Source organism: Fusarium musae, chromosome 3 (genome assembly GCF_019915245.1).
Source record: "Fusarium musae strain F31 chromosome 3, whole genome shotgun sequence".
Lineage (NCBI taxonomy): Eukaryota > Fungi > Ascomycota > Sordariomycetes > Hypocreales > Nectriaceae > Fusarium > Fusarium musae.
This window is the reverse complement of record NC_058389.1, coordinates 1,664,355-1,686,386: the sequence shown is the minus strand read 5'-3', so window position 1 is coordinate 1,686,386 and position 22,032 is coordinate 1,664,355. Positions and strand designations below refer to the sequence as shown.

General features: G+C 48.2%; 9 protein-coding genes across 9 annotated transcripts; 4 read left to right on the top strand and 5 right to left on the bottom strand.

The window, feature by feature from the left end:
• Positions 1 to 696: 696 nt before the first annotated feature.
• Positions 697 to 1,964, bottom strand: J7337_003993 (uncharacterized protein; the record flags this gene model as incomplete). The annotated part of the gene is made up of 7 exons (XM_044821699.1): positions 697 to 799; positions 850 to 1,078; positions 1,129 to 1,225; positions 1,479 to 1,573; positions 1,628 to 1,693; positions 1,790 to 1,898; positions 1,953 to 1,964. 7 exons carry the CDS (start codon positions 1,962 to 1,964, stop codon positions 697 to 699), a joined length of 711 nt encoding a protein of 236 aa, XP_044683032.1.
• Positions 1,965 to 2,344: 380 nt separating this feature from the next.
• Positions 2,345 to 2,744, top strand: CYT21 (Ribosomal protein S16, mitochondrial; the record flags this gene model as incomplete). The annotated part of the gene is made up of 2 exons (XM_044821698.1): positions 2,345 to 2,421; positions 2,477 to 2,744. The coding sequence occupies 2 exons, from the start codon at positions 2,345 to 2,347 to the stop codon at positions 2,742 to 2,744; spliced, it is 345 nt and encodes a 114-aa protein (XP_044683031.1).
• A 386-nt stretch (positions 2,745 to 3,130) lies between these two features.
• J7337_003991 (uncharacterized protein) lies at positions 3,131 to 4,629 on the bottom strand (the record flags this gene model as incomplete). The annotated part of the gene is made up of 3 exons (XM_044821697.1): positions 3,131 to 3,832; positions 3,889 to 4,026; positions 4,072 to 4,629. 3 exons carry the CDS (start codon positions 4,627 to 4,629, stop codon positions 3,131 to 3,133), a joined length of 1,398 nt encoding a protein of 465 aa, XP_044683030.1.
• Positions 4,630 to 5,773: 1,144 nt separating this feature from the next.
• Positions 5,774 to 6,440, top strand: J7337_003990 (uncharacterized protein; the record flags this gene model as incomplete). Its single annotated transcript, XM_044821696.1, has 2 exons — positions 5,774 to 5,981; positions 6,037 to 6,440. The coding sequence occupies 2 exons, from the start codon at positions 5,774 to 5,776 to the stop codon at positions 6,438 to 6,440; spliced, it is 612 nt and encodes a 203-aa protein (XP_044683029.1).
• Positions 6,441 to 10,970: 4,530 nt separating this feature from the next.
• SHO1 (Transmembrane osmosensor) lies at positions 10,971 to 12,005 on the top strand (the record flags this gene model as incomplete). Its single annotated transcript, XM_044821695.1, has 3 exons — positions 10,971 to 11,066; positions 11,119 to 11,427; positions 11,478 to 12,005. 3 exons carry the CDS (start codon positions 10,971 to 10,973, stop codon positions 12,003 to 12,005), a joined length of 933 nt encoding a protein of 310 aa, XP_044683028.1.
• A 1,098-nt stretch (positions 12,006 to 13,103) lies between these two features.
• J7337_003988 (uncharacterized protein) lies at positions 13,104 to 13,667 on the bottom strand (the record flags this gene model as incomplete). The annotated part of the gene is made up of 2 exons (XM_044821694.1): positions 13,104 to 13,475; positions 13,524 to 13,667. 2 exons carry the CDS (start codon positions 13,665 to 13,667, stop codon positions 13,104 to 13,106), a joined length of 516 nt encoding a protein of 171 aa, XP_044683027.1.
• Positions 13,668 to 17,296: 3,629 nt separating this feature from the next.
• On the top strand, positions 17,297 to 18,905 carry J7337_003987 (uncharacterized protein; the record flags this gene model as incomplete). Its single annotated transcript, XM_044821693.1, has 4 exons — positions 17,297 to 17,380; positions 17,437 to 17,496; positions 17,550 to 18,269; positions 18,324 to 18,905. The coding sequence occupies 4 exons, from the start codon at positions 17,297 to 17,299 to the stop codon at positions 18,903 to 18,905; spliced, it is 1,446 nt and encodes a 481-aa protein (XP_044683026.1).
• A 217-nt stretch (positions 18,906 to 19,122) lies between these two features.
• J7337_003986 (uncharacterized protein) lies at positions 19,123 to 20,021 on the bottom strand (the record flags this gene model as incomplete). The annotated part of the gene is made up of 2 exons (XM_044821692.1): positions 19,123 to 19,835; positions 19,952 to 20,021. The coding sequence occupies 2 exons, from the start codon at positions 20,019 to 20,021 to the stop codon at positions 19,123 to 19,125; spliced, it is 783 nt and encodes a 260-aa protein (XP_044683025.1).
• Positions 20,022 to 20,980: 959 nt separating this feature from the next.
• J7337_003985 (uncharacterized protein) lies at positions 20,981 to 21,399 on the bottom strand (the record flags this gene model as incomplete). Its single annotated transcript, XM_044821691.1, has 4 exons — positions 20,981 to 21,036; positions 21,088 to 21,201; positions 21,256 to 21,285; positions 21,351 to 21,399. The coding sequence occupies 4 exons, from the start codon at positions 21,397 to 21,399 to the stop codon at positions 20,981 to 20,983; spliced, it is 249 nt and encodes an 82-aa protein (XP_044683024.1).
• Between the last annotated feature and the right edge of the window lie 633 nt (positions 21,400 to 22,032).

Here is a 22,032-nt window from a genome sequence, read left to right as displayed (position 1 = left end):
GAGACAACCAACCTGGCGTGGACTCGTCTTTTCGCCTTTTTAAGCTCCGGTTGGGTACCTGTAACCCCCTGAAGCCCCCCTGGATATACCGGACACACTGGGCCTCGGTGGCAACCACGTCTTCACAGTACTGTACTTTCTTAGACGGCACGTTTGTTTCGACGCCACACTCTTTATATCAGCCCTATCCGGTTACTGCCAGAAAGTTATTTTGCAACGACTCCTGAGAATTGATCACCAGTATCTTTTGTCTGTGGTAATTGTCAACTTGTCCCTACTTACTCCTTCATGCGCCATCTCCAACGTTTCAACGTCGTTGTCCATGTCGTTCGTGCGAGCCTCCCCCTTCTCAATTGTCGACTTCAATCATCACCCACTCGAACTTTAAGAACAAGCTCGAGTTCACGATAAATGTGCACGCAGCATTCGGCTGCATGCCACGTCTGCGGGAAAGATTATCTGGTTTATGTTGAATTCTGTCACTTCTTCCATCCGCCATTGCTTGTATGCCCACAAGGCCTGCTTTTCCTTCGGAATGGTATGCGTGACGGACAGTGTCCAAGCCCAGTTTGTCCGAATAGTCTGAGAGGAGGCTGTCGGGTCATGTAAACGCCTGTTATGTATTCAAAATCTCGAACAAGGGGTAGTTACTGCATACTTCCTCTTTCCGATCCGCCATCATTCCAACAATTTCTCTCAGAGCTTCTGTCCAGCTACTTCAACCTCCACGACTTGATCGACTCCTTTGTACTCCGGGACCTCGAAGTCATATTTCTTTGCGATGGATGGACTTACAAACCTATGCTGGAGGTTAGTTGCCTCGAGACAGCGTTGTTGACTGGTACGTACCGCCCGCCAATAAAGTGTCGACCTTTGAAATGCTTCACTAGTGGCTTGGGTGCCGTAAGGCTAATAAGTGCTGTAGGCATAAAGGAACTGCCGAGTCCCGACTTCGGTGGACCATCTTCGATATCCCAGGATGAAGGAGCATCAACTGCTGTGACCGGCAGCTTCGTGTCCTGAAGAGCTTGAATCACGGCAGGAAATGGTTCTCGAACTTCGCCTGAAAAGCTGAAACCTAGTTGAACGGTCAAAGATTGTCGCTATCGAAAAAGTACAAGTACAAACCGAAGATCGCGTCGACAACATGATCCGTCGAGTTCAGCGCCGAGGAGAAGTCATCGACGAAAGGGACCTCAAGGTCTTCAAGTTGTTTTGCGAGTCGCTGGGAGCAGCATCAGCAACTATTCAGCTTTCGGATATGGAATCGAGACTAGACGTGTTTGAAAGGCTGGGTACACCGATTTTCTGGTGTACCGGTTGTTACCATTCAACGATTCCCGCAGTACTGGTAGAAAACCGACAAGATAATTGTGAGAAGCACATAGCTGCAAGATCGCAGCAATGTTACGAACAAAAGGTCATGCAACTTTCATGGTGAAAAAACAGTGAACACCGGGTTTTCTTGGCAAACCTACCTGGTAGAGATCATTCTTGCTTCGTTTGGGATAGAAGACGCTCGGGCTGTAGCCATACTGACGAAGATGACGAGCAGCGACAAGTCCGTCACCACCTGATGTTGTGAGTGAGCATTCTTGGTATAAGCAGGTGAGCAGAAAACACCAACCATTATTTCCAGGTCCACAGGCAACAAGGATCCTACGGCCGCTCTCGAGAGGCTGGAGGCGGTAGACTTATGATGTTAGCAGTTCATCGTCATGAGAAATGACATGGGCTTTGTGAGACCAAAGTGAAATCTTAAGGGCTCAAGTGAGGTAAAGTCACTAACCAGCTTGAGAAACAGCAAGTCCAGCGAGCTCCATGAGCTGATCAATAGAGAACGCTCCCGTACTCATGAGCTCCTGATCAAGAGCAGCAGCAGCTTTGGCTCCGAGAGTCTGAAACGGTCAGTGAATGAACGTAAAGTAACAATGAGAGTGCTTATGACTTACCTTGATCGCCATAATGCCTTTGAATCTCGTGTTCTTAGTAGTGATCGATGGATCTTCGCAAAAGTCTCAGCGAAAACTAGATGTCGTATGGGCCCGAGAGATGTAAAATTTGGGTGATTTCGAAAATGTCGTCAGTCAGGAATGGTTGAAATGTCCAGGGAGTCACGGACTGACATCACTCGGCAAGAGCTGCTTCATCAGCCCCCGTTGGAGCTCCATTTGGATAGCCACACTATTCCCGGTCGACCCCACCACCTCATCTTCCAGATGATCAAGCCACATCGGCAAAAATAACCCCCGGCTCCGTGCCGAGATTGTTCCAACTTTCAGAATAGTAGCGACAACTGGTGATTGCTGTAATTCATGGTCTTCAAGTCCCCCATATCGCCGTCATGGTAGTCAAGATCCGTCTCGCCCGATTTGGGCGCCGAAACCAGCCCTTCTACAATATTGTCATTGCCCATGCCCGGTCCGTCAGCCCGTGATATATGTTACAATTGAGCGCACCATTGACAGGTATTTAGGACGGCTCGTAACTCCCGCCCACTCGAGGTCATTGGCACATACGACCCAATTCCTAAGCCCGACCCTTACGACACATCCGGAAAGCTCCATAAGGATATCAAGCTCGATAGTCAGCGCGCGAAGTACTGGATCGGTGTTGGTGCACAGCCCACAGACACAGCCTGGAGGTTACTCTCTATGGTGGGTATTCTACCAAAGAAGCAATTTGGTCCTAAGCAAGACAACGCAAAGGGCGTCGTAGACCGGGAGAAGGTCAGAATTCGATGAGTGGCTCGAGGGTTGTACGATATGTACGAAAAGGCATCTCCGGGCGTTGGTTCCACGACGATATCACGAAGTTCATTCAGATAGAGTCAAAAAACCAAAGTCATATCAAGAAATACTGGGGCTGGCACAGGCTGCTGGATCTAAGACCTGTGCAGCGATTGGGGAAGACTGTATGATATTTATTGGAAGGTTTCGCGTCACGACGGCCAATTCATTTTTTTTTTTTCGCTATTGTAATTGTATTGAAGCGCTACCCAATACCATGTCTAACTAAGTTTAAGCCATCTATTGAAGCAGAGACGCTGAGAAAAACATCATGTGCCCCTTCTAACAACGCCTGTATCCAACATTTGCCATCCATGAGGCCGTAAGAGAAAATGATACAATTAATGAGTGACAGCAAAGAAAATGTTCAGAACAAGACACACGGTCATGACGACGGATCCATATATCGCCAGTGCGAGGGCGAGTCTACGCAGATGGTGATGTTCGATATGCTCGAGATCCCATCGCCACTTTCGTCTCCAACGCCATGAGTTTCGGTTACTGCGGGTGCTGGCATTGCTAGCGATGCTCACGCCACTGCGAATACTAGTTGTGCTCTGAGCGAGTGCAGCGGACTCCTCAACATCTGAGGTAGGTGTGTCCTCATCCATATCATCGTCTTCCTTGGCCAGTCGTTGGTGATGTATGCTATCTGGATTACTGATCTTGTAGTAAAAAAGACCTGGGAGAATAAAGCTGATGGAAGTTGACCCAGTGCTGCCAACAAAGGCCAGGACACGGTCGAGACTAGTGACTGAGAGAGCAGTCATGTAGGCGAAGGTGAGAATGAAAGTAGTAATCACAGCAAACCGAAGGTCAGACATCGGGGCAGTGCTTCCATGATCGCCGGCCGGGGATGCTGGGAGTAATGGTGCTGCGGTTCGTCCGTTGTTCGACGAGTTGCGGTTTGGTCGCCATTTCAATACGGCATCTAGAGAAGCTCGGCATGGGTGAACCTGCAAAGGAACCGAGAAAGTGACTAGTACAACAATAGCGGCTTTGCCGATTGTTGAAGCAGCTCCAGTGGGATCTGCCTTGGTGAGCTTGTGCAAGTATGAGGAGGGGTTTAAAACGTACACATTGAGACTATGTTCCCCACAACAGCATTGCCAAATGTGAGGTAACCGGTAATGGCCACAACAATATAGATTGAGGCAGCAGAGCCAATGCTTGTGCCGACAACTCCAATAATGCTCGAGGGTGAGTTATCCTTCAGTTCGTTGAGAATGGAGAACATCTAACTGTGTTAGCTGGATCATGAACTTGCAGAGGTTTGACATACGTTCTGATGGCAAGTATATGCAAACACAACGACTGGTAGAGCGCTTAATGTCTCGATAGCTCCACCCCACTGGATCACTCTGATGCTACCAGGGTCGGCGTGCTTGTCGGATGCAAAGTGATATATCACCAAGACAATTAGATATCCGATGGAGACCAGCGCAACAATGCTGGTGTACTTTAGTGAGTCCAGCCTCCTCAAAAAGCTCAGAGGAATGATAATAAGCATAAACGCGGTGATCCAAAAGTTTCGATCAACCAGATACGGAGCGCTATTAGCGTTGCTAAGGAAGCCCAATACCACACCAGGCATAAGGTCTCCAATGATGATCATGTAAGACACGCCAACTCCGAAGCACTTGATTGCAATCGCAGCATCGAATATAACGGCGGCGTTGGGATAGGTGATTTGCGATAGGGCGAAGAAGGAAGAGGTTCCTCGGTCTAGATATCGAGCGCATCGAGATTGCAGGTAAAGACCGAAAGCGGCAGTCAATCCAGACCACAGTATCAGCACCACTCCCAACATGATACCCATATGTGACATAACTGAGGGCATGGCAAGAGTGCCAGCTCCAACAACTGCGTCTCCTGTGTCAGCACGCGCCCAAATAGAAGAGAAATGTCCAACGTACTTGTATTTAGCAGGTTTACGACACTGCTGATCGTAGTGGCTTGGCCTCCATGGCCGCCATCCTTGTGACCGCGACGTCGAGGTCTGAAGAAGGTTTCGTCAGTGACTATGTTTCCTAACCGATGTCGGCATGCGAGGTCTCCTCACCTTGACATGTCGCCGGCACTTCTAAATAAAGAAGCGTTTCCATCAGATATTGTAGAGTAGTTCGTCATTACACGGCGATAAGGCGTATAGAGTCGTCGAGAATTCGGCGCGATCGCGAGGGATAAAGCTGGGTGTGTTTAGGTTATGCGTCCGTCTGCTATGATGCAAGAGTCGTAGGTGTTGGAGGTATGTATATTTCGTTATCGCTGCGTTCCTCGGGATCCTAAGCCGAATTGCTGACTAGGTAAGGTACTTAGGCGCGAGGCGGAAAGGCGGTGGTAGGCCAGCAGCCCTAGACGATTGCGTCAATCTGGTGTCCCGCGGCACAAAGGCCCCTGGCGAACAAACAGTTCAACACTCCCGTCCGATCACAACAGACCAAAACTGCAGGTCACGAGCGAAGTGCCAACGAGGCTGTTGTGGATGATTGAGATGCAGGAGGAAGAAGACACAGTCAGGAGACGAATTCCTGACAAGCCCTGGTCTCTTGCACGATCCTTGAAATAACCTAACGACGGGGAGCTGCTAGAGTGTTGTGCCGAACTCATGCGGCCAATGAGCGCGCGCCAAGATCATAATTTGGCGAATCATCGGGCTTTCTGATCTTAATCTGGGGAACAGCTTCAAGGCATGAGACGAGGAGCATGCCAGCATCCTCATGATAAAGAGAAGTAAGTGGCTTATCATTTAACAAATTCATTTTTGCAGATTGACAATAAAATACCTACAATGCAGTTTTCCATTTTGCTTCTCATTCTCTTTGACCAAAATGCGCTGTTTGATGCGACAACAAAGGCCATTCTGCAGGTCTCACAAGTTCATGACAATGGATCCGATGATGACCCCACTCTTTTCTTCCAGCTGGTACTGTACCTTAGTTACCTGACAGGCCTCACCTTTGTGCCGCGCGCTCTCTGTCACGATGGCCACCAAGATGGACGAAACAACTCTCTCGACGCTCGATTTGTTGGAATCACGGCTTCTTCGAATCGAGCATCTTCTCTATGGCCAGAACCAATCACCAGCGCTGGCTCAAGATCAGTCGGCGGCTAGCCAGCTCAACAAGCTCGAGCGACGTTTCTCGATGCTCCTGTCCGATGTCCGCGTTTACCACGAGCTCATGAGGATATGTATGTATCAGGAATATTTGTCTTGAAGTCTCAACCCATACTGAACCCCTGTTAGACAGAGCTCACCCCGATTTCTTTCATCCGTCCGACCCGTCAGAGCCACCCTCGCAGCTGGACATCGATGCACTCCAATCCATTGTTCTAGCCTCAGCGTCCGCCTTTCCTGCGATTCTATCGTCCCTTACCGCGATCAAAGACAGTCCGATTCCGGATCCTGCGGACAGCGCAGCGCTTGTGGCATTGCAGGATAGAATGAAAGCAATCGAAGCAACCCAAATCGCACAAGCTACTGAGATGGCCGACCTTCGACAAAGGAGCGAGATCGCGGTTCGTTCCTGGTACGAAACAGGTATCCTTAGTAACTCGAAAGCGATGGCCAGCCTCGAGTCTCGAGTAAAGGTTGTTGAGCGCCAAGTGAGGAGGGCAGAGCGAGAGTTGGAGGCTGAAGATGAGCTATGAAAACATGTTCAAAGATACCCTTGAAATTAAGGCATTGGTTGATTTAGATCCGTTAGTTCTGCAAGTAGAACTATATACAGCGCATACCTATGCCCTGCCCCAGTGACCCAATATATCCACTCCACGGTGCGTTGTAGTTCAATTTTTGGCAAGTCGAATATTGGCTATTTGTGTTTGCTGGCCTCTTTTCCAAGCCAGTCTGTCGCAAGGAGTGGTGCGGGCATGGCTACAGTGAGGCCGAACTGTATCAACTCATTGTGTGCACCTTGACATCTTGGTAGGAGGACATTAAATATTGATCTCCTCTCTCCCTTGGAATAATGCCATGGAATTGTTCTTAGAAGTCCCACCCTCTATGCTAATACTAACCTTATGTTGATCAGAGCAGTGGTCATGAACATCGCAATCTTATTGCCATTTCCCGTGTAATGCAACTAACATTTTGCTTTAATTTCGTAGTCCACTTCCAGGATGTTCTGGCAATCGCTTTTGTAGCCATTACATTGGACCTCATCATTGTTCCCAGTATCTAAGGAATGAAAGGCTGTCTTTGTGCCTGAGTAGATAGTAGATGCCGTCGAGGATTGCGAAAGTGTATGAGGATTGTTTCAGAAGTTGATACACCGACTTGGTGTCCACACTCGTCGCCATCACTGTGACCAGAACTCTTTGCAGCTTTATGTGTAAGACGATACAAATACAAGATATACACATCTTGGTGATCTCCAATCTTTTTTATTGCCTACTAATGGGAGCTCAGCGCTGCGCCGTAAACACCCTATAAGTGTTTCAATATTGTTTTGCTGTCGCATGGCGGGATTGATAAGAAGCAGTGTTTGAACCAACGTGCCTTTGGACAATCGTGATACTACATGAGATGGCGGGTTGTGACCTTCATTAGAGTCTTTTGATGAGATGTAGAACTTCACAGTGACAGGATGAGGGTGAAGAAAGAACTTGAGGTTTCGCCAGTTGGACATGATACATGTCTTCTAACTCGAATCAACTCGAATCAAACTCCAGGTTTGTAGATATGTGTTCTAGCTGCTCTACCGAAACAGTCCATAGACTCGCGATTGGTTTGGCAGTCAGTTCATACGTCACCCTTGGCGAAGCTTCCAATGATCATTACCAAGACTGTCAAAAGTGGAAGACAGCTAAAGCCCATGTAACAGGTGGGTTTAGAAATCCTCGGGTTTTAGCATTGCCAACTTGGAATTCCTATCTAACGTGTTCCCGCGTTATTCAGCTTACAAACACTAGGCTATCTACGCAGCTTCTTGGTACTATGCATCTGTCAAGCTACGACTCACGATGGCTAGTGGATCATGGATCCATATGAAGCTTCGAGCTGTTGAGCTGTACCTGACGCTAACTGCATGTTACCTTAGGTGGTCTAGTTCCATATCATTGATGTAATCAGCTCCAAAGAACAAGTGCAAGCCGTCTAAGTACCAATTCTTGCAGAAGGCAGCCATACAACAATACGATGAGCCTCAAAGCAAGAGATATCGCAGGGCCATCAGCCATAACTGGCCCTGATAGACAAATGCTGGCCACAGAAAGCCCAGATGATCAGCAACGCGACCGTTGGGATCCAGCCCAAGCTTTGTGGTCAACTGGAGCAGCTCCACAAACAATGCTGCACTGTCATCAATCGATCTGCTCTGTAGCACAGCCGATCATCAAGACAAAGAGAGGCCACGCGTCGATGAACATGACAAAGTGAGACTTTCACATTGAATGTCATGAAGATCGATCGGAAGGGAAAATCCGAGACTGTGCGGCTTATCGTTCGTTGAGTTTGCTGGTTCCAGGGCGTGACAGGGGTCAGCCAAAGTTTCAAAGAAAAGCCCTTGGTGGGTTTTCGTCAGCATAGTTGAGTAACATGGGATGAATCGAGACACTGGGCCTGTCAGAGCCCTTGGCGGGAAGTGAGGCAGCCGGTCGCAAGTTGGGTTTAAGTGTAGGACAAGACCTAAGATTCAGGTTTGACGTTGTTGAAGATACCTGAGGTGGCGCGCTGCTGGCTTGAATCAGGTAAGTATCACATCAGGGGCTTGCAGGGCATTGCAACTTGAAGTTTGAATATAGCGAGAGAACGAAACTGGATGGCTGAGGAGGACTACCTCGTGACGCTGTCAGGAAAGAACAAAGTCATTCGACAAAAGATGGTACTCCGTAGATCCGCAACGGTAGCGATTAGCTGTGCCGATCTAACGGAACTGGTTTAGAACGATCAGCTGTCGCTGGGGTCTGATGCAAGCAATTGCAAGGCATCAAATATCAGATCTTTTTGAGAAGAAGACGCTCGGACAACATTGAATTGAAAGTTCAACTTCTGTGTTGAAACGGCCCGAAAAAGTCTACCACTTTCGAATGGTTGTCACGAGGCAGAGTGTAGTCAATGTTTCACATTGGTACTTTATTCGAGTTAAACACCAGCCACTCGTTGATAAAAAAAGGATCCAATGTCTTGCATCTTTTAAGAAGGCGCACGCGAGCCTTCTTTGGCTTGAGTTGATCTGCCTCTTGTCAGCGTTTCCTCTTTTACGTAGTATGAACGTCCAGAATTCATGAACTCTGGCCCTGCGCTTGACCAGGTGGTATCGATGAAACTCCCGCAATGGAGTCAAGGCCTCACAGCCAGCCAATAGCCCGCATTAGACTTGACCCTAGTCGAATCTCAAACAGGACGGGGTAGAATGAGTAGGCCAATTTGCAACAGCACATGGACGGTGTTGCCGTGGATCGAAGTGTTTAGCAGCCACGGTATTTTGAACTGGGCTGACTGCTTTTGAGACGAGTCAGATAGAATTCCTGTCCAGGGCGCCGTCAACTTGGTGATGTCGGCTGGGGTAGGTTGGGGTTTCCAAGACAGTGTGTACCCTAACCTTGTGGACAACAGTCACAGTAGCATCCATTCCTGTGATAGCCTGGATGGGTGATGGCAGCTGAACATGTCAGAATAAGTTGAAGGCTGCCTGCACTCTATACCCAGCTTTGGCTGCTCCCATTTCTCATCTTGATGAATATTGAACACACTGGAAGGAATATCGATACCAATAAACCATCGCCCACAAGCAAGACATCTCTAATCCAACCACGGACTCGGCTTGCTAAAGTTGTCCGGCTTCTCTCCCTCTGCGCAATATCCACCCTGTCACGACCACGACAGCTTCTCCAGATCCCAGAACTTGGGCCCGAGCCAACGAGCAGACGAAGCGCCACATTCAACAAGGGGCAGGGCGAGATTTGATTTGCTCAGAGCACTCAGAACCATCGTCTGCCTTTCATTTCCCTCTACAGTGGATTTGAGGCCCTGAACCTGAGCGACACCCACTGGACAGCCACATAGGTAGCTTTCCATCGGTTCCTGCCCGGAATCTCATCGTCTTTTCCTTTCGACGAATTCTTTTCCTGACAACCATCTAATTCACTCATTTCCATATCATTGATTGATATACCTCCCTCTTCAATTCGTTTCACGGACTCAATACGAACCGGAATCGGGCCAAGACTGGCAGTCCCTTGTCTCCCTTCCCCTGAAATTGTGCCCTTCCCGTCTGACTGTGACCGTGTCAGTCTGCCGCTGCGACGCTACACACGGCGGTATCTTATTACTGGTCTGGTTACCAAGAAGTACAGCACAGCCATCGCTTCCCATTCGTTGCAGCGCTCATTGGGTTGGCAGTGGCTTTCATTCAGCACACAACTGCCACTTGTTGTTCCTCATTACAGCCGCGCGCATTTGTACTGTATCTTGCACGAGTTGCACGAGCGGGCTATTGTTATTGTTATTTTATTTCCTCGACCACGTTTATCGGCTTGGGCTCCTCGCAACTTTGTTCACGCCGCAATATCCACTATCTCGCACGTACTGAACCTAAGGCTCTGTGTGTGCCCGTTGAAATAGGTCCCTGGTCTAGAACTGAACTAGACTGGACTGCCCCCTGCATTTTCCCCCTTCTCTCACCAGCGCATCCCGCTCATCCATCCCATCCACTCAATCTGTCCGTCTCTTCCCATTTCAAACCGTCCGTTCAATTCAATTCAATCAATCATTTCCACCCTCTCCTTCTTTTCTTCCTTTCCCTCCCACTGAATCCACTCACCTGAGATAATATTCTATCGCAACCACAGGCTTGGGTCATTCCACTCCTTTCTTTTCCATCTTCTATTATTACCTACCTATTTCCTTGTCATTCGACTTTCCTCCTCTGTCGCGACCTCCCGCTCGTCTTACGCCAACCGAAATCAACAAACGATCGACACTGTTTCCCTTCGCTTGGCTCTGCACAGCACAACAACGAACCCATCGATTCCGACACAGCTCTTCGCCTTTACATCGTTCTTCTTCCGACGAATGCTCCGGTAGCAATCGACTCTGCTTACGCCTTTTTGTCAACCGGCCATCACCAACGAAGAAAGCGCGTGCCCTCACTGTAGCATAAGCCTCGATCGCCAGCTCGTTCGACACCGTTGTTCCTTATGCCATCGTATTCTCTCAACTCTCCCTCGCTTCAGAAAATGGATCACTCGAGAATGTATGGCCAGCGCAAGGGCATTCAGATGAGCAACATCCTCGGCGACCCCTTCGCCCTGGCCACGCTCTCTATTAGCACGGTGCGTTCCTCTTCCGCTCTGCCACAGCCCTCCCACTAATTGGCCTTTGCAGCTCGCCTGGTTTATCACCTTTGTCTCTTGTATTATTGGACGGATACAACAAAATAGCGATGCCGACCTTGCTAAGAACGACCCTTTCCCAACTTTCGTGTGGTGGAGCTGCATCTACTGTCTATGCCTCATTGTTGGCGTCTTCGTCGTCATTGGAAGCGACGCAGTTCACACCTACCACGTTGCTGTGACTGGTTATCTCGCAGCAGGAATTGTTCTTGTTTCATCTGGAATTAACCAGCTCCTTTACTCCAACAGCGGTGCCCGTGAGGCTGCCTCTGCTGGCTTCATTCTGCTGGCTATGGTTATCGTGAGTTGCATTCCAGATTGACTTTGGACGTAAATCTAATAGCGATTCAGGTTATTTGGACGTTTTACTTTGGATCCAGCCCCTCTTCAACTCCTCGAGCTTTCCTTGACTCATTCGCCCTTGCCAAGGAATCCACTACGATTCATCGATCTACTATGAACGCCTACGGTGGCCGCCCCGAGACATCCAACTCGGTCCAGCCCCCTCAGATGTATACATCTGCTCAGCTTAATGGTTTTGAGAACCCCTCGCCTGTGGGAGGTATCTCGCAAGTCGGAGGGGCACGTGGATCAGCAGTTCCCCAAAGCTTTACCAACTCAGTCATGCAACAACAACCACCACAAGCCAAGCTAAACAACTCTCCTGGCAACGACACCGAGGTCGTGCCACCCACTGAATACCCCTATAGGGCAAAGGCCATCTACAGCTACGAGGCCAACCCGGATGACGCCAATGAAATTTCATTCTCCAAGCACGAGATACTCGAGGTGTCGGATGTTAGCGGAAGGTGGTGGCAAGCGCGCAAAGAGAGCGGTGAGACGGGTATTGCGCCCAGCAACTACCTCATCCTGTTATGAGCAACGATCCATGCATGGATTCCCTGGGATACCCGTTCGGCGATGTGCGATATATCGCCCGTCGAACACCGTCAGACCCACGTACGGGCTGCTCGTTCATTATTTGTCGCATTTTAACGTTTTTAGAGTTACGACTCGGCGATTTGGTTTCTTCACTGGGATGGGAAATATGTTGGATGGAGTATATTTGGGACGAAAAACCCCCTTGTGTTATACCTCGGACCACGGCGCCTGCAATTAGGCTGTTCTTTTTCACTTTGGATGTCTTCTTTTCTACTGTCCTCACTTACTATTGTTCTTCGCTTTATCTATTACCCTCGGGAACACCGCGATATTTGATTCGAATAAGGTTTCTCACCCTCCGGCGAAGTGGCATAACGCCCGGTGTGGCTGTGGGCCTCAGTTCACGAGGAAACGTGCTCGTAGACCTGCGAGCAGGCTGGGCTTTGTGTGGAAGGGGTTGTATTTTGTCAATGGATCTGGGTTGGCCAGGTGCAGATATGAACAGTACCAAGCAAGCTGTAGTTACAACGACAAGGGATAGGGTATCCCTTGGACCTAGTGAACACGATGATTATTGGAATGCAAGCTGAATCCTCGAGTTGATCAATTGTGAGGTTGGGCTGAGTCTAAATTTAGGATCTGCAACTGGCGGGACCATCCAAGAGCCATTGAGACCAATGCATGTGTTGTTAAGGTTTTACTCAGGAACGCGTGGCAGGTTCTTTGGAAGAATGGGGTATCAATAACATGTCGAATCTAGCCTACATGAGACTAGACAACGTGCCGTTATGGGGCATGGGTTGTGTTCAGATTTTTAGCAAACACAGAGCAAGATGAACTCAGCATATAATCCTCCGGCTGGGTTCCGTATTTGTCGCTGAGGAGGATTGGCATGGTTCGATAGGAAGCCAGCTTATGTTCGGTGCTGATCTCGCCTGGCTTGCTCATTGATCGGTACAACTTCACGTCTCAGCCTCTCAGGCAAGATGTGTCGCCATGGAGGTTTCGTTGCATCAAAGGGCCTTCAGCATATTGCCTCCGTTGAGTTGTTTCTCCGTTTGTCGTTCAGTGCGGGTTCGTTTCCGCCTTCACTTCTCATCCCTCCAGTCTCTTCCTGAGCTCCCTCTCTTTCTGCAACACCTCCAGCTCCAATCTCTCGACACCATAGCGCAGAGCCTCCTTGCGCTGCCGAACTGCTCGCGCGCGGAGCTTCTCTTCTGCAGTCAGCTTACGACTCCCGGTTCGCTGCTTCTTAGACTTTCCACCGTAATCGTCGTAATCATCATCTGGGCGGGATAAACGACCCTGCTGAAGCTCTGCGCGAGCTTTTAGTGTTTCGATGCGACGCTCCTGACGCTCGATCTGGGAGTCTGCGCGTGCGAGAAGGAGAGCGATATATGGTCCGATTTCGTCACGTAATGAGGCCTCAGCTGCAGCGAGAGTGGGTTGTGGAATGAGTTCGTAGTGCTGCGAGGTGTTAGTAAAAGCAGCGTAAGGTTGAATGGAGAGACTTACGCGGACGGTCTTAAGGACGTTGACTAGACGGGGGAAATCGGATACGCCATTATCCAGAGTCGCAACGGAAGATTCGAGGAATTTGAGGGAGTTGCGGAGAGAAGAGACGCAATCGGAGTATGTCGAGAGGTTGCTGGCGGCCATGATGACTACCGCGGGGTAGGCTGTTAAGACGAATATATGTGTTACAGTACAGTCCTATTTCCAATGGCTTATTGAGTCGCTGGGGGGCATAAGTTCTGGGTGCTTGTCCTTGAATTAGTCATGCGCCGGGTATCAAAAGCGGCTTTGGATTGTTTTGATTCGCCTCAATGATGCGGAGCGTGAAAGTTGATAAACAATGACGATGACGCACGGACCAACCCCTAAATTGTCTTCAATTGCTGTCCCGAGCTTCCTCCGACTTATAGATTCAACCTCATCATATCAAGGCAGTTCAAGATTGGTTTGCATTAATTTCAATAAAGGTTCTTCAACTTTCTCGTTGGGATCAGAGACTGGGACTAAGTGGGGGGGTATGATCTCATGTATGGGTGAAATCTTCGTAATGAAAAACCATCATAACTTCACCCTGAGCTTTGATGGCTTCAGATTTATGTTGAGTGTTGATCCATAACCAGATCTTGAAACGAACATAAAGCGTCTGGAGAATATGTCATGATGTTATTTTATCTTTCGTATATTGTCATGTCTCCTTTTGAGATTCAAAAACCTGCTATAATATTCAATAGGAAATCTGACGAGAAAGAAAAGTACAGTAATTGGATAGATTAACACAAACACTTGGAAAGTATTATTGGTCGTGGAATTTACACGCTGAGTGTTGCAGATGTTGAGGCATGTCTCAAATTTCATTAAGCGGTACCGTCAGTAGGTCTATCTTAGTCACCACAAAAGCGAATTCGCGATCATACGTGAGAGGTAAAACCTACAAAGCCTGCTAGATATGGCTCAACAGTATGATTTTCCAGCCCAAATCAAGATTACAGCACTCCAAAGACGGATGAATTTGAATTCACTCCTTTTAAATTAGATAAATTAGATGCTGGAGATACCAGATTAATGTCTCGATATGTGCCGTTGGGCTCTCTTCAATATTTGATCAAAGCTAGTTGTCCCAGCCTGGCGTCATGCCTCAGTGTTTCACGCCAGGGAATTAGATCATACAAGTTGTGCCTGCCTAGTAAGCCCTCTTTGGTTTTTACAGCTAATAGGACTATACAAAAGACATTGAAGGAAGTAGTGGTAGTAGAATACGCATGCCTGCTAAAGAGTCAGAGGACAAGCAACGGGGCGAGCCCTCCCCACAAACAGTGATAACAGGTTTTTGAACTGAACTTCTCTGTGTCTCCAGGCTTTTCTGGACCTAAATGTGAGTTCACACGGGGCAAAAACCAGTTCGGAATCGGTTCATTGGGAAATAGCCAGCCAATGTACATATTGGTTACCAGGATCTTGTGATCTATGTGTTGTGGGGTCTTAGCTGCATATAGTGCGATGTATTTGGGCTTGTCCTAGAGTCTGTCACGAGTTTGATGATATGTTACTCGCCATCAAGAATAGCCGTCTTCCATGACATGAGAACGACGGCTGTTCTTGGGTCAAATTAGCATGTATCGTCTTGTGAGAGATAAAAAAAAAAGTAACCTGTGTAGTTGATCTAAATTTTACGGTCTAAAATCTCTGTTTATTAGCTTTAGTGAAGCAACATACCCTACTTGTACTAGAAGGTGTCATGTTGCAGGCTGATAAGTCAATGCGAGCGGCTCCTAGGGTTGGTCCTTCTCAAGTGATTCCATTATGAACCGCCTGGCTAGTCTGTTTTTCGGACTCTGGAAGTATTTCTGTGGGCAGTATCTGGATAGATTTCAACTACCTATGATGGCTCATTTCTCAGGAACGTCTTACATGAGCATCACTCAAATATGGGCTTTCCCCGACTCTTTAGGTGGAAAAACCCGTGCTTGATACCGAATATATGGGTATATTACTGACCCTCTGTGACTTGAGTACATATTATCAGTTTCACATAATCAGTTTCGTCTCAGGGACATCTCCAAGTCCAAACCTACAATTATTGCCAATATTATACCGACAGACTTGAAATATCTCCAGCATGAGGTTGAAACTAGGGATGTGTCAGCAGTACAAAAGGGGGCAGAATCCATAATCATATGGCTACACCGTGAAGGGGTTTTATCAACGACTTTGGCTGATTTCAGCTTTAAATGCATATCGTATCTTGTATAAAAGGACTAATGGGGTAAGCATGACAAAAAGTTTACTTCAAGCTGAAGGGACAGGTCGTTCGAGACGCATTTCTTCTTGTACCGTCTCAGTCTTTTCTTTATATTGCAACTCTTGCCGACGCCATTGTAGCTACCATTAAATTTTAATGGGGAAGCAAACATCCTAGTAGCTCACTGGCTGAACAAATCTAGATACATACAGACGTCGATGAGGATGACTCTATACTCGGCAGAAGGGGTCTAACGCTTTGATCTCGGCTCGTATCTAGGCGATTTCTATTGCACCCTATTAGATTGTATGCCTCCTTGGTAATGAATTTGCACTTACAGCTAGTCTGCAATATGACACTGTGATTTTGCTTTGTTGAGGGGACTGTAGGCACTGGAGGGCAACTTATGCATCAAAATCACAAAATTTCTGCTTCTCAATTCCGGAAAACATTTTGGAAATCCTCACTTCGCTCAGATCTCATTTCGAGCATTCATTTCGGCACCACAATACAAGTACAGATTGCAATGAATGAACGGGCAATCGTGCAATTATTGTGCGATGACAAGCCTGTCCCTATCTTGAGATCTGCCCGAGTGTTTTTCCTTGAGTAGTTCCATATCTATCACAACCTCCTGACCCTGGCTTTGTCAATTGGTGTGAAAAAAAGGTTTGAGTCTAGGTTAGCATTTCTCTTTAAGTATTGTGATAGATAAAGCTTTCAACACCTCGTTCTGGGAAACTTTTAGAATTACTGATTGACACTTGCAAACTTCAGACTCCGGATATCTTCAAGTGAAGATACTGTTTTCTTAACATGGCTATAGCTATAGTTATAACCACGAACAGAACGAATTGCAGAACAATCTCTTACTATAACTCGTATTTTGAGCTTGTTGGCTCAGGAGTTGGAGACCCCATGTAAGTTAGAAGGAATACAAAGACTCATTTATGCCAATGCTAATGTTCTACCGTATCGTGACAGTTTGTTGCAAATTCGTTTTCGTATTCCCTTTCGATAGTTCCTAACACAAAGTGCATTGCAAGCTTCCATTAGGCAGTCTGTTACCCTAAAGCGAATTAACTTGTCCAATAACGTCCAAATTTAGGATCGTATTTCCTCAGGCCCTGCAGAGTTTCTAGCAAGAAACTATTTTAGAGCACTTTCAGAGCTCATGAAATCAGTTTGATTGCGTCGGGTGGTGACACCGCCTTTGAACCTAGGTGCCTGACTGCAGTTGAGGATATGGGTCACGTGCCCTCGAAGTTGGATGACGGAGAATCCGGAATCGGTCCCACTAACTTCCAGGCCTGGTCCTGCTTCGCTTGGTGGGGACCTAATGACAGGCAGGCAGGAGCCTCTTGCGTGAGCCTCGTCACTGAATCGACCAGCTTGGACTAAACCAAACACGCCCCCACGACCTTAAACTCATCGCAACAACATTGAACTCAAACAATCCCTGAACTCGAACCCTCCAATTCAAACCTTGGCCGATAATTACAGATCTTGAGGGGCCTACATCGCGATCGCTACCATGTCTGACGGAGTTTTAAAGCCCGAGAAGGACTTCTCGAAGGAGGTTGACCAGCAGCTTCCCGAAGCTGAGAAGCTGGCTGCGGTAGGTTTTTGAGCTTTTAGCTACCGATATTGGGCTTTTTCTGACGCTCTGTTTAGTCCGGTAACCTCCAAGGCGCCATTGAGAAGCTTGCTGCGCTCGAGAAGCAAACCCGACAAGTATGCATTGATTCACGCCTGCTCACTCCCCTTCGCCGTTAACCCAGTACTAGGCCTCCGATCTTGCGTCCACATCACGAGTCCTGATCGCAATCGTTACACTATGCAAAAACGCTGGCGACTGGAGCTTGTTGAACGACCAGACCTTGGTCTTGTCCAAGAAGCACAGTCAGCTCAAGCAGGCCATCACCAAGATGGTCCAGACCGTCATGGGCTTCCTCGACGACACTCCCGACCTAAAGACCAAGCTGTCTGTAATCGAGACCCTGCGAACAGTAACAGAAGGAAAGATCTTCGTCGAAGTCGAGCGAGCCCGTGTTACCAAGATCCTGTCCGACATTAAGAAGAAGCAGGGTGATCTAAAATCCGCCACCGAGATTCTTTGCGAGCTTCAAGTCGAGACCTTTGGTTCCATGGATCGACGGGAAAAGACCGAGTTTATTTTGGCGCAGGTCGAGCTATGCATTGAGAGCGGAGACTGGACACAGGCTGCTATTCTAGGACGCAAGATCAGCACTCGCTATCTTTCTCGCAAGCCTAAAAAGACGGCCGAGCAGCTTGAGAAGGAGCAAAAGGAGCGTGAAAAGAAGAAGGCACGCGGCGAGGAGGTTCCCGAGGAGAAGGAGGATGACACAACTGATCTGAAGCTGCGTTACTACGAGCAGCAGATCATCCTTGCCAAACACGAGGAGAAGTACCTGGATGTGTGCAAGCATTATCGGCAGGTTCTGGACACAGAAGCAGTCGAGGAAGACCCGACCAAGCTTCGACCTGTACGTTGACTGCCTTTGAAGTATCGATCTCTTTTGCTAATTTCCCAACCATAGGTCCTGCAACGTATCATCTACTTTGTTATCCTAGCTCCCTATGACAACGAACAGCACGACCTCCTTCACCGAATCCACAAAGACACACGCAACTCTGAAGTTCCAGCCGAAGCAGAACTTCTGCGACTCTTTACTGTTCATGAGTTGATGCGATGGCCAGAGATTTCTAAGAGATTCGGCCCTCACCTCTGCAGTACCGATGTCTTTGACGCCCAGCTGGGTCAATCTTCGGACGACAAGGCTCACCAGCGATGGCAGGATCTGCGAAAGCGAGTGATTGAGCACAACGTCCGAGTTATTGCCAAGTACTATACTCGCATCCAGATGAGCCGCCTGACTCAGCTACTTGATCTTGCCGAGGACGAGACAGAGAAGTACATCAGTGAGCTTGTAACTTCCAAGACTGTCTACGCCAAAATTGACCGACCCGCACGAATTGTAAGCTTCGCAAAGCCTAGAGATGCTGACGATGTCCTCAACGAATGGAGTCACAACATGAAGAGTCTTCTGGGACTATTGGAAAGAATTGATCATCTCATCACCAAGGAGGAGATGATGGCACGAATCCAGCCTGCCAAATAAGACTTTGGAGCACAGGATAGAGCAGTTCATAATTCATGACGGTTTGGGTGGTCTGTAATTATACAGGTTAGATAGTCCTCGGGATGAGGACGTATGACATGGTATTTGGTGTATTTCACCAAGTCTATCTATTCGTATGCGTCTTAGTCTATATGCGTTTTCCCAAAATTCAATGAGAACGTCGCAACAAAAAATAATCCCTCGACAAGAATTTTCATTACCGCTCTGCTTTATGCTCATTGTTCTGACCATGCTCCTTGATGAAGCCAGCCAGAGGCGCTGCCCACTGTTTGGACACAGGTACGTGGTGACCTCCTGGGTGAACAAGTACGAGAGGGTCTTGACAACGATCTGTGAGAGCTCGGCTTCGACTCTCGTCAACCACTGTGTCAAGACTACCAACGAAGTGTAATGAAGGAGTCTTGATCTTGGGCTCATAGCAGAACTGGAGCGAGTTGGGGGTGGCCCAGAATCCGGAGTACGAAACAACGAACTTAAGAGCCTTCCCAGAGTTTGCTTCTCTGAGGCCTCTCGCCCAATCTCCCTCCTTTCCTTCAGGCAGAGTGCGTTCTGGCTCAAGAGCAGCTGCTACAAGTGCGGCCATGGCACCACCCTGGCTGAAACCGCACACTGCATCGATGCCCTCTGCTTCTCGAATGGCCTGTCCAACAGTAGCCATGCCCTCGTCGAACAGTCGATAATTTCCGGTGGCTTCATCTTTGCGGAACCATGCCCATGTATCGGGCTGGTAGTCCTCTGGCTGAGGCTCCTCAGGGGGTTGATAGCCTGGAATGTCTTCTGGACTTAGGCGGTTGGGACCAGTGGCATAAAGGAAGACAGGGAGAAGTGAGATAGGGTTGAGTAATTTGACAAGTGTCTTCTCCAAGGCACGAGTTTTGGCTCGGAATAGAGCGCCAGATTGTGTGTAGCCTGGTGATAAATGTCAGTGAGGGACTTGTGAAATTACGAGTGAGTCCAGGGTATGCTAAAGATGACCGAGAGTCATTTGGAATGCGTCTCTTTGCATCAATGTCATGGTTACTCACCATGAAGCATGAGAATCTTGACCTCGTGTTTTCCATTGCCATTCGGCTTAGGAGCTGTGGTCGCGGTCATTGTAGATAAGCAAACTTTGTATGAAGAAAAGGTGAAAGATGAGGCTCGTCTAATCGTAGTCACAGTTGGTCTAGCAGCAGAAAAAGTACTAAGAAGAAAACGCATCTATAGAGAAGTGATGGGATGCTGGAGCGGACTTAAATCGGTGTTGATAGCAAGGTTGTAGGCCGTATGAGTCGAGCGTGGAGTGTAATAATGGCAAATTTAGGAGAAAGAAGCTCTTATGATTTGTCAGTGGGAGAAATCTCTCTCAAAGGGCGTCGGGCCGTTGCTTAACATGACGGTACTTTAACCCCACCACAAACGTTATCAACAATTTAGCAATGGCTGGTTAATCAAGGTCTTTAGACATGTTCTCTTAAACTTGCAGTTTCATCCGATAGTTGAGATCTATTATGAGAGGCTATCCACTAATCATATCCAGTATGGCTATTGTCAACAGTTTCACGTCTTGACGTACAAGCCTTCTCGTCGGAGGATTATATCGAGAGGGTCTGGAAGCAATGGGATGCATCTGCATGAAACAGACGCAGACACAGTACAAAGTAAGTACAGAAACGAGATATCATGTGGCCATGATGATGGACCACTACATCCACAAAAGCTAAATAGCCAGTATGCCGTGGTGAGTATTGGGCCATAGTTCATCTTCCTTGCACAAAAATAGAAATAAACCACGGAGCATGATGGTAGATTTCAGAGTGAGTCAAGGGTTGAGCATGTCACATAACCAGACCAGACTTGGTCTTGCTTCCCGCACAATCGGGCATCCGGAGTTCAAGGGCATTCGCCGTTCGCAGTTATATCCATGGGAAACTTTCGTATGATCGTTGTGTAGGTCAATTAAGCCCCTTTTTCGATTCTATGATACAATTCCATCTCGTCAACCGTGGCCTCGCGTTCGAGCGGGTCGATTATGCGTGCGAGCTGGACGAAATCCCATTTCCTTCCCATCAAACTCAGTGACCGCCAGACTTGGCGTTGGGGTTACGGGGGTCGTTCTTCCACTCGGCAGCTGTTGTATCTAATTAGTCGTCGCTCTGTGCTCATCTGATGGGGGTCGTACAGTTCATCATCGCGGTCTGGGCGGAGTTGACGCCGTAGGCAATGACAACACCTATATCAAGAATCAATTGCTGTCCGAAACTCATCAAAAGACCAATCGAAGTCGGGTACGGCGCTATATAATCGGGAAAGAATCGTTTTGTCGGATGAATTGCGCAACATCACGTACCGGCAGCGAAGAAGGGCCAGTAAGGCTTCACTAATGGAGGAGTCAGCGAGACACGTTCACGGTGACGCAGATAGACGGGTCACAATGGAACATACAGAAGGGAGCGTTGAACTTCTTGAGGGGTTGAACACCGAGCCAAGACATGATGATGGATTTCGTGGGTATCGTGGGAGGTAGGTTCGGTTTGATGGATTGTATCGCTTCAAGATTGAGATTGCTACAGGACGAGCCTTTTTCCGAACGACACAGCTCCGAGCGGGTTCTGCCGAAGCCGAGCCCGGATGGTTTTCTGTGTGCCTTGAGGCTGAGGCAGAAAGAGTTGGGAGTTGCTGAGTAAGGAGGGTACGTACCTTGCCAGAGCTGAGGAACAGCAGGCCCAACCGAACCGAACCCCGCATTCTTTGACGCGCTAATGGAAGCTTAGGTTTACACGTGACGGAGCTGGGGTGACATCATCAGATAGCTCCCCAAGCTCCAGCTTTAAGAAGGTAGTGTACGTACTTCAAACCGTCTGATCTCATCACTCCTGTTTCCCTCAATCAAATCACTCTATTTTGTCCTTGTTTCTCTGTCGAAGACTCATAGAGTCTGTACTCGTCATACTCGTCATTACAAACAACCAAGACTTACCCAAAAAGTGCGGGGTGAATTATACATTCACTGGGCGTGTAACCGAAAGCCGTTCCGTCCCTCCAACTCTAAGCTGCCCAATCGTCCACGCGCTTCGCCCTCCTCCTTAGGTTTGCCAGTGCCAGGGCAATCTCAACCAAAAGGTGC